The sequence below is a fragment of the Centroberyx affinis genome, unplaced genomic scaffold, assembly GCF_046629955.1.
Source record: "Centroberyx affinis isolate AG114_WGS23_722 - 3 ecotype Tasmania unplaced genomic scaffold, CSIRO-AGI_Caff_v1 ptg004049l_1, whole genome shotgun sequence".
Lineage (NCBI taxonomy): Eukaryota > Metazoa > Chordata > Actinopteri > Beryciformes > Berycidae > Centroberyx > Centroberyx affinis.
The window spans coordinates 116050-130916 of record NW_027281845.1 but is presented as its reverse complement, the minus strand read 5'-3'; the positions used below and the strand labels follow the sequence as shown (position 1 = coordinate 130916).

The 14867-nt window shown below is 41.8% G+C and overlaps 1 protein-coding gene across 1 annotated transcript in view; it reads right to left on the bottom strand.

Annotated features, from left to right (window-relative positions):
- Positions 1-757: 757 nt before the first annotated feature.
- The window catches only part of phc2b (polyhomeotic homolog 2b (Drosophila)), a 30385-nt gene continuing 16275 nt past the window's right edge, over positions 758-14867 (bottom strand). The window contains exons 8-16 of the mRNA XM_071542277.1: positions 14084-14388; positions 13820-13828; positions 12822-13086; positions 7854-8059; positions 6469-6601; positions 5361-5472; positions 5145-5259; positions 4022-4346; positions 758-3817 (exon numbers count right to left, since the gene is read on the bottom strand). Coding sequence (XP_071398378.1) covers positions 3663-3817; positions 4022-4346; positions 5145-5259; positions 5361-5472; positions 6469-6601; positions 7854-8059; positions 12822-13086; positions 13820-13828; positions 14084-14388 — 1625 coding nt within the window. The 3' untranslated portion in view covers positions 758-3662. The remainder of the gene's footprint in view (positions 3818-4021; positions 4347-5144; positions 5260-5360; positions 5473-6468; positions 6602-7853; positions 8060-12821; positions 13087-13819; positions 13829-14083; positions 14389-14867) is intronic.

Below are 14867 nucleotides of genomic sequence, written 5' to 3'. Positions count from 1 at the left end.
GAAAACTCACGAGACTGGTTTCTTTTTTTTCTTTTTTTTATACGCCACTATTGTGGAATAATGGGAACAAAATGGAAAGCGTGTGTATACTGGCCCTTTGTATGATACGTACAACCAACAACATGATGTCTGAACAGCTGGAAATTTCCTGGTTCCCCCAAGCCAGGCACTTCTAACGGCAACGAGAAGAGACTGAGGAACAGTAGACCACTGTGCTTCTCAACATTTTTCATATCAAGGACCCCTAATTGTCTCTCGGAACCACATCTAAGAATACTTTTATTGTTACATATGATTTTGTCCAGAGTTCCATGACTATCTGTATTGTAGGTTGAGAGATAACAGTGAAACTATGATCAAAATAGTCATTCTTCTACATTCTCTAATTGTGTTAACTGCTTGTAAATGAAATAGTGGTGGAGTTTAACAATTCATTAGTTTACTCTGGAACCTCCCCAAAAGGACCCCTGGTGGTCCCCGGACCCCACGTTGAAAACCGCTGCAGCAGACCAACACTCAGACAGCTATGGGTCAAAGCTCTGTTATTGGCAATCATTATGAATGTTAATAATGTCCTTAAGACATAATAAAACATAAAATTACCTGCCTCTGTGTCCCTTTCCCCCTCCACACACACACACACACATTTTAACAATTTATTTATGTCCACATAGAAGAAAACGTACAAGGACACAAACATTGAAGGTGCACACACACACACACACACACACACACACAAAAGTGGTCCAAGACAAAATTGTGTTGCAGATTATTTATCATTGAAAAATGTTGCGTAACAAATCCTTTTGTTGATAAATACAAGCATTTGACAAAGCATTATCTAAAAAAAAAGAAAAGTTGACCTTTCATCACAGCCACAAAACACAAATAGATATGATATTTTCATAAAAACATTAAAAACACCTCCCAAGCCATGATATTTACACATTTGCATATTTCAAAATATTGAACACCGTTAAAATTTTGTTTAAAAAAGAATCATGTATAACTTAAAATAGCAAATGACATATTTCCACACTGATTTACCATTCTGTTTCTCACCAGAGCTTCTATGTACAAATGCACCCAACCTCTTTCCATAGCTACGCAAACACAAGACGCACAATTTCCCTCCCCAGATTTAGCACTTTAGGTAGACTGTCTTGGAAAAAAATAAGAAAATTATAGCTGCTACACAGCAGCGTCGGGGCCGGGCATTTTGAGGAGGAAGAGGAAGAAGAAGAGGAGAAAGAGGAAGAAAAGGAGGAGGAGGAAGAAGAACAGGAGGACGAATGAGAAATACATGAGGGTCCATCAGCAGAACTGCCCGGACCATAATTATCATTAAAACATTTTTGAATGTTGTTCATTCTGCATCAACCAGGGATCAAACTCACAACCTTTGCCACCAATGGCAAATTGTGACCAAGTTGAACTACCTGAGAAGTGGGAAAATTAAAGGAGGCTTGACACTATGACTTAGCCAACCACCAGGGTGCAGGATAACAGCTTTGCATGCATGTAAAGGCAGATTTCAAACTAGTGTAAAAAAATTCAGCATTCAAGACAAAATTCTGAGAATTTGCGTACTTCATGTAGACAACATAGAGATGTCTGTAATTTTCTTTTTACAAAGATTGATTGCTCCATAATTGAAAAACTGATGTTAAAAATGCTCTATTTCCATTGACTGCAAAAGTTTACATGAGGGCAGAATTCAAAATACTGTCAAAAATTCTGTTTTTGAGATACAATTATGAAATTTTACACACTTCATCTACCATGACATCAAAATGTTGTCATTTATTTTCATGAACATTGGAGATTTATTTAGCGAGAATTTGCAGTAGCTGTTTACAGTAAAACATTTTGATGTACTGTGGGCTAAATTTTTGATATTTCAAAAATCTGGCTGGATTGTTTGTGGATGACACTCTGAAGATGCAGTATAGCAAGTTTGTGGTAGGAGATAGGTTTAATTAGTTTTACAGTTTTTGAGAAAAACAGAGTGATGGACTTCATAATTCCTGCCAGCTCGAAGCATCTGAACATTTCTGCTCACTTGGGCCTACATTTTGGTGAACGTTGCAAAGCGGTAGCACGTACGACTGATTTGTTATGAATTTTCAAAGTTTTAAACTTTAGATGGTTGCTGTGGCGCCACTGTTAAGACTATTAGCCCACAATGCCAGTTGAGGAAGTTTGGCATAGGACTGGACCTATGTGCAAAGTCTGGTTTATTTTCATGCATGGGAAGGCAGATTTCCTCGTAGGAAGAAGCAGAATAATAACAACAACATTGGCAAATACAAGAGGGACCGGTAGCTAATAAGTGCTGAAAGCAGGACAGAGCTAAAAAGAGCATCGCACCCACAGTGTTCCTGGGGTAACTTGGTGTCTGTCTATAAAAGTAGGACCAGGAATCAATAATTTATGTCATATTTTGGTAAATCGCTTTGGAGAAAGGGCAAAAATCACTTCTAAGCGGTTTATATCTACAGGAAAAACGGTGAGTTCCTCATGAAAGAAAATCAATGTCACAAAAGAAGCCGCTTAAGCGGTTTCTCGGCATTCAAGCTTTGTATTTGCGAGCTTTGAAGAGGCAAAGGAGCATCTATTGAATAAGGATGAGCAAATTATAGACTTATAAAGGCCTTCTTCTGTCCCCAGCCAGACACACACAATCTCTCTCTCTCTCTCTCTCTCTCTCTCTCACACACAGACACACACAGTGTAACAAAACAGCACAAAATAACATGTATAATAATAATAATAATAATAATAATCACAATTCAGAAATTTATTCCGATGTACCCACATTTCACGTGTAAGTTTCTCCATTCAGCATCTACTCTGTTGCAGTATGACTCCACCTAGGCACAGCTGAAAAGGCTCTGGTTGTGCCCTTTGGCACTGCGTGTTGTTCTCTAAGGCAGTTAGTCTTTTTTTGTGGTTCACTGTTGTTCCTTTGTACTGCCAAGGAGTTTGACAGTGTTTTTTTTTTTTTTCTGTGGGCCAGGTCCAAATGTAGAAGGTTCTGCTGTATGAATCGGCTTTCATTTCCACAAGTATTCGCTTGTTAAACATGTGAGCATGCGAATTTGCGAAGACTGGACAAACTGTCTTTTCGGGGCTCCTTTCCCAATTTCATTGTTGTCTGAAACAACATTTCAGTCCAGTGGCAAAGAATTGCTTCACTCCCAGTGAGCACATGTAAACGCAGACTAACAGCGTCCAGCTCACAAATGGCTCAGTGTGATACGAGAGCTCGAGCTACCTCTCTGATGAAACCACTATCAGCTCCACAAAATTTAAATGGTCACATGATTATCGAGCAAATACAAGTGAATATGAGCGATTCGCGGGGCTGGATCCAGGAAAGTCCAATTATATATGGAGGGAACTAATCCAATAGTGGGGAGAGAGCGAGATCATAGTGCAGAGGTAAGGTAGTCATCAGTGCTGTGATGACGAATCTCTCGCCCTGTCCCAGAGTAGGACTCCTTCCCCCCTCTCACATGCTTACACACACAAACACATGCATACGAATACTCACAAATGCACACAGATCAATGCATGTGTGCACATGTGCAGACACACACACACAGTCACAGACACACACACACACACACACACACACACACACACACACGCCTTCCTGGCTAAGAGTCTTTGAGCATGTTGATGCGTGCAAAGATCTTGAGTGCAGGTCCGAGTTTAATGTTCATGGTGCTCATAAGGTGGTCCTCCTTTAGCAGGAGCAAGGCCTGTCCGTCAATCTCCTGAGAGCGAAACTCATCTGCTATCTCCTGGCAACCTGGAGGAACAGCAGAGGAAGAACAGGCTACAATCAATCACTTATCTTCTCAGAACTTGAACAGGATCCATACACAAAACAGGCAAAAAATCTGCAGGGTAAAACTGATTGATTCTCTGTTTAAAGCATTTTGAGTGTGCTTCCTTAACAACCTGAGCATCAAAGAGAGATAAGTACACGGGGGCTTTGGTTTACACCGCTGACCTGGCAGGGAACGGATGAACTCATAAACTTCTTCCACATTCCACTTGGTGGGGTCGTTGGGCAGGAAGTGCTGAGAGAGCGTAGGCACATCACGGCCGCCGCAGCCCTCCTGGTCCGAGGCCCTGCTCGGCTGCCGGTGGACCAGGACCTGGGCCGGGGCCGGGGCAGGAGCCAGCGGTCCCGAGCTGGCGGCCGACAGCGGAGAAGGAGGCTCCTCGTAGCTGGACATGTCGGAGCACGGGCTGGACTCCCCCTGACTGGGCTGCGAGGGATGCGGCGAGGATACGGAGCCGCCCTGGGTCTGCTGTGGCGACGGAGACAGCTTCTGAAACACAACACCCAAAGACAGATTAGCTAGCCATGACGTCAAGACTCGGTATCCAAGAATTTATTTGACTTATAACACTGCTGGGAAATTGTGTTAATCATAGCAAATATTAAAGGAGTAATAAATAAGATTTTTACTGCACGATAGCAGAAAATGACCATAAAATATCTGGCAGGGAGTTGATAAGGTTCTTGGATCAATACCAATGACTCAACGATTATTTCGCCAGGTGCTGAGATTTTTGGCTGTCAAAACTCACTTACCGAACAAACGCTCCCCACCCATTACCGTTTCAAGACACTCCTAATCCCCCCTTCATATTTCCAACTGCTTGATGACGGAGGACGATGCTACGAGTGATAGGCCATTGTCCCAAGACAGTTCGGCTAAAAAGCCTCGTTCTCAAATGAGTATTTTGCAGTATTTTGCATTGTGATGTACGACCTCTTCACTCAACATTTCTGATGGATCTCTGCTGCGATTAGCTAGATTACTAGTGTGAAAATACAACTTTATTGCTTGTGTGGTCACTGATAGAGATTAATAAAGGTCATAGATTACTTAATGACTCCTTAACAACAAAGGCAGAGGGAGAAAATCATCATCACTGATACAAATGATGTGCAGAAATCACATTATCATAAAAAGGCATGAGGTGTGAATAGTGCAGAGTATCTTCAGTGGCGCGTTCTTGTGAAATGTGCAGTGGATAGTGTATCTGAGGGCCATTAATATGTTAATGGTGAAGTCTAATTACAGTGATGGAATGTGTGTGTGTTTCTGGAGGTGCCGTACCTGTTTCTTAGCCTCGACACTGGGACGGCCCTGTGATCTTCTGCGCCAGCGATTCGTTGGCTTACTCCTCTCTGGACGGAAAAGACCTATCCGCTTTGTACAGCCCACATTGTACCTGTTTAAAAAGGTCCACAGCTGTTAGAGACGTTTTTCCCCATGGCATACGAGTGGGAGTCAATACTGTTTAAATGATAAAATGATAATATGGTGACTTACCTCTTCGCACAAACCATCGAGCAGAATCTTTTAGAACCCTTGAACTTGTAGGCAAAGTCGACCCAACCGCAGTATTCACACGTCAGCTTGGGCACTTCCTCTTGGTCTTTTTCTGAGGGAGGATAACATTTCAGCATGAACATCAGCGAGATGCATTGAATAACTAGAAGGGCACTCGGAGAGCGCAGACCTCCGCCAAGGTTCGTGCTATTATTGCTTGTTCGTGAGTCGGATCCGGATCCGCTCCAAAATTTAATGGGTTCTTCCTTGGCCCATGCTACACCCTTCCACAAAGTTTCATGAAAATCAGGCCAGTAGTTATTCCGTAATCCTGCTAACAGACAAACAAACAGACAAACAGACAAACAAACAAACGGCACCGAAAACATAACCTCCTTGTCGGAGGTAATAAAGAGTTCTGTTCCAAAATGAGACATCCACTCTTTGAAGAAAGTGAGAGCTACTCTTACGAAATGACTGCAATCTTCAAAGTAAAAGATATTTTGGAAAAACATTCGCTTATTGAAGACGTCTGCCTAAATGGATATGACGCTTTTTGAATGAAACTCACCAAATTATGTAGATTTTACCAGTTCTTGCTTATATGTTTTGATTACACAACATTAAGTGACTTTTATGTAGCCGTTATCCAGGATGATTTGAATCCCCACTTCTGAGATCCTGGAAATACCTGGTTTGCTGGTTTGTCTTGGATTTTTGACAGTATCCTAGTCTGACTCAGACATTTCACAGGGAAAAGCAATTTCTATTTCTGCTCCAGAGCTAGCGGATGGTCAGCGCTGATTGCCTGGCTCCCATTCACAACTTTGTTCTCTTGGCTGCTTTCTGTGTCACACACAGGTACAAAAGGTAACCAAATACTCCACAACAAACCAAGCAACACCGCTCAACCCCTGTGTTTTTGAACGCCTCCCTTGGGTGAAGAAATACAACATCTCTCGACTTTTTTTGGTGCCTTTATTCCCACTTTGCAAATTCCATGGTGAGACTTTTCTCCTCCGCAGATAGAGTGCTAAACGAATCTAGATTTAGGGTCTACAACCTACTAGTCTACGGACACAAAATTAACAGCTGTGTTTTGCCTCACCTGTTTGGTTCATGTCCTCAGGCTCAGAGTCTGTGGTGTTTGCTGGGTTGCTGACAGGGGTCTTGTCCGGGTCCGAGGAGAGCTGATGGTCCAGCTTCTTTGGGCTGTCGATGAGAATGGGCAGGCGCTCCACCTGGTGATAGGCAGAAGACATTTACAATTGTACCAAAATGAAATGGTGCGTGTTGCAGGCATAAGGAACAACGGATTGTGTTTGCTTTGACTGACAATATAGTTGGATGGCCTGATGTGGACAATTTATTGTATTGTGATGATTTTAATAGATATCAAAACAACACTATGACTTGCAAAGACTAGTTTAAGTGTGCATTTCCTTTTGGTTTTTGAAAGGTTGTAGTCGGGCCGCTGAAAGGTTTTCAACACATTCAGTGGCCCGACTACAGCTGTCTCCCATTTGACGACTCACTGATGATCAATCTCCTTGTGCCAAATAGTATCGATTAGCTTAAATGAGGTATAAGCTTATCTGTTCAGACCCTTCTCAATCTCACTGTTTAACTCTTATTACATGTTTTGTAAAAATGCATTCAAAATGCCCATACTGCAGTCTAGACAGTGTAGATAGTTTTCTTTCATGGTGCAATATCAGTATGAATTCAATGTATTGTTCAGCCCTACAAAATAACTATAGTAGTAGTATGAGTATAACTATTAGAGTATAACTAATAGACCTGTTCTTATTCACGATTAACTACCAAGTACTGCAGGTACTAGGCATTTGCAACAGATGTCCAGTAGGAGGCAGTGAGTCCAAAGACAAGACAAGAAGCACTTAAAGTTTAAAATGTCATTGCATGTCACAATGTGTTGCGTCTTAACAGGCTGTCATTCAGTGTAACACTTTTACTGATTAATGAAGATGGGCTGATACAAAGGTCAATCATAGGCATATAGATGCACTGAGTAGACAATACGACATACGTTTTTTTAAAATATTAATTTCACTTCAATCATGAAGGAGAGGACAGAGATTAAAGAAGGATTTGTATGCCTTGAGATTACTGAGACACGGATTGTGCAAAAGAACATGCAGCTTATTATTAGGAAGCTGATCCTGATGTTTTGTCCACAATACTTCCTCCACACACACACACACACACACACACACACACAGCATCCACCTGTATTCTTTTTCACAGCTGCAGGGTTCTCCCGCACCATAATTAATGACTAAATCAAACAGTAGGCCAGAAACTGCTAGCTGTCACTACAACTAGCCACCGAGTGTTTGCGTTTGCTTGCTGACAGCGCCGGCTCCCTGAGGGCACGTACACTGGAGAGCGCGGTGGTTTTGGCTTGTTTACCGTGTCTGTCGCTGCTAGGAAAACTGTGTCGAGGGAGGGAGGGAGGGCACTTACACACACAGGGAACGGTTCGGCTCCTTCCTGGATGACAAAGCCTTCGATGACATGTGTGAGGACCTGGGGCTTGACGATGGCCTGGGGCGGCTTGTTCTCTCCATTCTGAGGCGTGCTGCCCGTCACGGTGGGCGCCTCGCTCTCATTTCCTGAGGTCATGGCTGGAGGCGGGGTCCCAGGTGCAGAACTCGGCCTCTTGGTAGAGCCTCCTCCTGAAGGAGAAATACATACAGCACTGCCTAATCAATAAGCTAGAATGTACTCTTTGACATGTGTTCACGACTTAACTAGTTTTAAATGAAAATACCATTGAAAAAAAAGGTTTACACCAGGAATAGTAGTGGAGGTTAAACCCACCGGAATTCAGTTTAACCATCTTTTATTTGTGTCACAGATTTAACCCATATTTTTAGGCTGACGTAAATCTTTTTAATGTTAATTCATAGCATTACCAAGTATCAAACTGAAATTATATGAGGATGGGGTCTTTTGAGGAAAAAACATGAATTCATGTATTACTTAAAAATATAGTTGATTTTTGTTTATATAAGTGGTTGTTTTCTTTATGATGATCACAAATAGATGTCAGTGTTTATTTACCAATAAATTTCTGTGTATACCAAAATGGTATGCAGAGCAGATAGAGAATTCATTAGCACTTTATTTACAGCTAGACGCAAACAAATATCCAATTCTATCCAGTATCCATCTACTTCTTAAAAGTCCACCTGCCAATTGGCATCGCCAGCACTGCTACCAAATCCCCAACAGCTCTACATTTTGAAGTGATCCACTCTGGCAAGTCAGGCATGCATGTCTACTGACGGAAGACTGTTCAAACTGACGAGATTTAGTGAATATTACACTGGGATGCAGCCTACACAGCTGATCCACCATGTATCACTCCTACAATTACAACCACAACAACCTACTTCTTCGCCTTTTCATTAAAACCCACAAAGCGAAAGTAAACATCGAGCTGCCATGCTTTGTTATTTTAAGACAACAACCTTGCGCAAGATCAGTTTTCTTACCTACGTGCAAAGTTCCGATTTTTCTTCAGCGAGAAAACATGTGTCGTTTACTTTGTTATTATGATCCGATAAACAGAAAGCGACCTGCCTCTGTTGTTTGTGTGTAATCAGGTTGTAGTAGCGCTGCTCCGCCAACTCAAAGCTGCGGAGCGGCGCGAGCAACTGCGCTGCCACTTCAGGAGATTCCTAAATGAAAAGCTTCAATGAGGCGCCGCCTCCTCCTTTCCTCCCACAACCACTATCCTCGTCCCTCAAGGCTGCTGCTATTAATGTGAACACTGGCTTCATGTGGGCTGGGCTAGGTTCGCCTAGGTTTGTGACTGTGTAACACAGCCCCAAACGCAGTCTTGATCATGAAGTCATTAAAGCGACAAATAAATGTGGGGCAAGAACATGTGTTTTCTGCTCGTAGGCGGCTTGATCTGACCAATGATAATGGCAAACCATTAAAATGACAAGAATGGAACAAATTTAGTTTTTTTCGTGTGAAAAGCTGCCATAACTTTGTAGTGTTCTCTGCAGATCATTAGGGATTCGTGCAATAATATGGCTTATCCGAGAAAGCTAGAACCTGTAGACCAGTCATCCTCAAAGTCCGGACTCCGGTCCGGATCCGGACCGAACCACAACTGTCTCCGGACTCTGAGCAAATTATACTTTTCATATGTATTATTTGTATTATCTGCGAGACTTCGCCGCAACGCAACGAGTCAAAATTATCCGCTTTCTCCACTGCAAGCAGCGCTCTGACTGCCCGACTGCTCCACTGTCTGTGTGAGGACGTCTACTCTGCTTTGGTTTGGTCCAATCACATTCAGCGTCCCGTCATCAAGCGGTGAGTCGCGGACGCGACGTCATACTGTAGAGCCGCACTTTTTTTTTCAAACTTTATTTTTACAAGAGAAGAGAACAAAGACCGGTGTAATCAAGTTGACAGCGCAGCTCGTTTCGTCAGCAGTTAGCTACTAGCCTAGATTTGGAACGTGAATCAATCTAAAATGGCGTGTTCAAAGGTGGCCAGCCTACAGCAGTGAGTCTGCATTCTCAACAATGAACACGGTGAAGAACGAGTACCGCAGCCGACTCACCAATGAACACTTGCATCAGTGTCTCTGCCTGGTCATCACACCTTTTGTGCCAAAGTTCAAAGTCTTGGCAGCAGACCAAAGGTGCCACTTCTCTCATTAAGCAACTGTGTTTGACACAATGTACAATAGTTCTGGACTTATTTGGACTTTGATTCTTAGGATGGTTTGATTCACCTTTGGTGGCTGGGTGTGTGAACCGGGTTTGGGGGATGGGGATAATGGGGAAATGGTGATTTGTAGCTTTAATTTAATTTAATTTTATATGTAATTTTATGTTTTATTTAATTTAATTGTATATATTTTATATAATTTAATTTTATATTATATATATTTTATACTTAATTTTATATTATTAATTTAATAATTTAATTATAATTCGTTAAAAGCTTGACTGACCTTAATAAACGGACCTTTGTCTAATTGAAAATTTTCTTTGTGGACCTTTAAGATTTGTATTTGAGTACCCCTGCTGTAGACTATTCTGCCATTTTTGGTGTTTATCCGCTCAGTGTGATGTGAATGTAGTGCAATCTGCTCCATGCAGGGTGTTAAGGACCTGGAGGCCCTGTTTCTCTATTTATTTACTTCAAAGAGAACTGTCAAAAAGCAGGGTGGGAAATGAACACTAAATTAAATCCTGACAAACTTTTGTCTACTCTGCCAGCCACTTTGGCAGACAAACTGCCATTTTCTGGAGGTTCTTTTATTTTCTTGAAAAAAATGAACAAATAATTGTAAAAAAATAATCATATTTGGATGATAAAACGGTGAAAACGTGAGGCGTATTTTAGAATCCATCAGCCACTGTGGCCAGTGGATGAAAAAACTAGTTTCCTGCTGTGGTGGTGAGCAGTGTACCTCTACTAAGCATCACACCCAGCTCACTGGCCATAAACAGCACTTTGTGGCTTTACATAATGTTTAATTTTACAAGAAATACAGTATGAGCAGTCTGCCCAACAATTTGAGGGAGAGAGAAAGTCATTACAGAACAGATTGCGCTCTGGTAACTTTTATAAAGGGAACAATCCCATTTGTGAGCAGCTGCAAAAGAGTATAGCTATTGCATGATCATGTACTTATCTCAATGATATTGCCTTTACCCAAGTCAAGTCCCATAATAGAACCTGCTTTAGCCCTTTTATCCAAACCAACTGGCAGACTAAATGTGCATAATAAGCAAAAATCCAGCAATGTAAAAATAAATTCTACTGACTCTGCAACATTTCTGGAATTTTCCTGTTGATGCACACAACTAAAAGCTTTTAAACCGGATTAGACTGTGCACAGCATCTCAGGTCCCTGTGCATCTACATTTTACAACTTGAACAAGCTTCGGTCCAGGACAGCAAAACATTTCAGTGTTTCATTCTCCCAAGCAACTAACACGATAGCCTGTTACACAAGCATGCCTCTAACACTGCCTAATGGTTAGAGAGACTGTCCCGTAACTGAAAAGTCACAGGTCCAATCCCTGCAACAGGCAACATGTCAGTTAACAGCTGTGTGTCCTTTCAAACTGTCACTGGAGGAAAATAATGAAACACTCTCTGCTGACTTCTTGTAAGTTGCTCTGGATAAGAGTTTTCAGCGAAATGTCTGAGGTGTAAGTGTAAATGTCAGAGGCAACATGCACTGTGCAAACATCCACTCCCAAGAAGCTTGTATAACAATGTACAACTGTCAGTGCAAGTCAGATACAAGTTAGAAAAACACAACATCTTCATTCTGGTGCCTCATTAGGACAGTTCAAGACAGAGAAGCTTTGACTTTTAACTGTTTAGAAAAGTCACACTTTAACTGAAGGAAGATGTAAATTTTCTGGCAATTAATTATTTAATCAACGTACTGTTAATTAGAAGATTGGCAGCAGTTTCACCTTTGGGTGTCTATTATTTACTCGGCACACTAAGTTTAGCAGACAGTACAAGTTAACTTTCTATCATCTCTAAATTACCTTAAGGCTACAGTATGTAACTTTTCAGCTTGATGCCAATCTGCAATTAAAAAACAAAACAAAAAAGCAATGCCAGTGTTTTTGGACTGGTCTTGTCTGCCACATGATCAGCTTCACTATACTTCCTTTTCTTACTGCATTCCGCTGTTGTTGTTGTTGTTGTTGTTATGGCTTCTCTGCGCTGTAGCCTAACCTCGATAGCCACTACCAGCTCACTGCTGGCCACGCCCAAAAGACACACCACCACAGCAAATAGTATATATGCCCCAAAATGTCTCAAACATCATTAATATGTAGCTTTTTTTTTTACATTAAAATAACAATACATACATAATATATATTATACATTATCAGTCTGTGTGTCTGTGACCCTGGTTATACAAAATCTTGTTATTTGCCTGAAACTGGGTTTTCAATAATGTTCGCAACATTTTGGGACGTATACCTTTTGCTGTGGGTGTGGCCAGCAGTGAGCTGGGCTGTGGCTATCAAGGTGAGGCTAGCGGCCACAAAGCAAGGAAGTCATAGTAACAACAATGGCGGAAAGCAGCAACAAACGAAAGAAGAGTGAAGCTAAACGTGTCGCACCTGTTCAAAAACATGGGTAAACATCTGCATAGCTTTTTCTTTTTGGGTAGATTGCAAGTGTTTGGGTGTGAACTTGACCTTCTCAGGGGGAGGAGGGCGGCGCTGACAAAACACTTCCAGCCTCATTTCGAAAAGTTGCATATTGAAGCTTTAAGTACTTTACACACAGTATTGAAACTGCAACCAATCTTCTTGTCACAATGTTGGTCAAAGAGTTTATTTGTCAAAAAGTCAGTGTACTCTCTAAAGATTGATTTAGGCTTGCTATATCCATAGCAAAAAAAAATCATAAATTCCGATTCATTACCTTGTGGCTGGACAGCTGGTGTGGCTGGGTCGACCTTGGGCGGCTCTATAGGCTTGGCGGGTTGTGGTGGAGAAGGGGTGGGTTGCCGCTGCTGCTGCTGTTGCTGCTGCTGCTGCTGTTGCTGCTGTTGCTGCTGCTGTTGTTGCTGTTGTTGGTGCTGCTGTTGCTGTTGCTGCTGTTGCTGTTGCGTAGCGGGTGCTGGACAGGTCTCTCTGACCACCAGTGAGGTTGGCTTATCTTTACTCTCCTGGACCAATCGAGAAGCCTAAGAAATGCATTAAGAACAAAAGGTAGAGGAAGAACAAATGAGAAAGGATATCTGAGAATGTAATGAAAAGACAGATTAGGAGTTGTTTTTATGTCAATAACTAATAAAGGGACAACAATCTATGACGAAAATATCGCTCCAGGAATCCCCAACTCAGAAGATTACTGATTTTAGATATGATTTACAACAGAATTGTCTATGCTGTAGATGGTGTTGCAACAGTGGAGAGAATTAAAGCAATTTTCATTATTTTAAAACACTGAGTGACTTTAAATTCAACAATTTTTGTTTTGCTGGACACCCCTTTTAAAAAAACACATTGAGGATTGTGAACATCAACACAAAAAGGTGGGATAAAAAGTAGAAAAATAGTGTGTGTGTGTACAGAAAAAGCTGAACTTCTCAGAAAATACTAAAAAATCTTATCCCTTATGCCATTTGGAGAGCCACTGCAATGGATAATGTATGTTAATGCTCTCGTATTAGCTCATAGCTAGTGGTGGGAAGGAATGGAAGTTTAGTTTTTGAGAATTGACTGCTGTTTGCCCATATTTGAATGAATTTTCCCAAATATTTGTGGTAATCCAACAAAAATATGTAACTAATCCTAAATAATTGCCTCACTGGTAAAAGCCGTGGCTTTCATCAGCTGGCTGTAGGTAAACACGCAGCTAGAGCATTAACATCATGCATGCCAAGTGAAATCACTTTTCAATTTATTTTGACACGCATCATTTTGCTGTTAATCCAGCCACAGTAGCTGTCCAAACTTGCTCACTTGTGTCAAGACATTAACTGTTAACACAGTCATTGATTGGACATAGGGGAACAGGAAAGTCCCTGCACTGTGTTTATAGCAACATTAGCTCTGCTTTTTTGGTTCTGCTTTTTTTTTTAACCATCTCTGCTGACAACATTTCAATGAAAAAGGACAATTTTAAAAGTCCTCTGTGAGTCTTCTTCAACAATAATTCAAGTATTGAGTTATTCTCACTGTTGGTTGTATTTGTAGGTTGATGGCAGTGAGCTGGACTGGCTGGGCTTTGGCGTGGCTGAGGGAAGAGTGAAGGGCGTGGGGGCTGATGGTGGAGTGGAAGATGGTGGCCTGCTGGCTGGGCGTGGAGGGCTGGTGAGGAGCAGGTTTGGGCAACACAGGCACAGGGTGCTGCGATGGCTGAATGGAGGCCGTCTGCAGCAGCTGGCCCTGGGTCCTTTGGGAACCTTGGTTCTGATGGACCACAAACTGCTGCTGCTGCTTGTGCTGTTGAACCAGGGAGTGGGGCTGGATCTGGGTGTATGCTGGAACAAGAACAAGACACTGAAACTCAGTTTTAGGAATGATGATTTTTAATGCTATAGATTCCTACTCAGGGCAGGTAGCTAACTGTTGTGTATCAGTCACAGACACTTCTATTGTATCCCAAAATTCACCAGCCACATCACCTATTGTACCAGTCAACTTTACTTTTAGAATAGAACAGGTCCTACAAACAATAGCTGGTTACATGCCAAAGTGGCTGGTGGCGTAGTGAAACTACACAGCTGAAGCCAAAATTACCAGCACTTGGCAGCTGGCTGGTGTTGAAGTCCCCATGAAATGAACTCCCATTACGTTTTTTCTTCCTGGAAAACAGTGTATCTTTAATGGTGACCTCATGCTGCACCAGTAGGCGTAAATAAAAAAAATTCCAACCAATAAAACCATCACAGAGTTTTGAACAATCCCGCCCCGCCGCCCTTCCCATCAAATAAAACTGCCTTTCTCTCCTTGACTGATA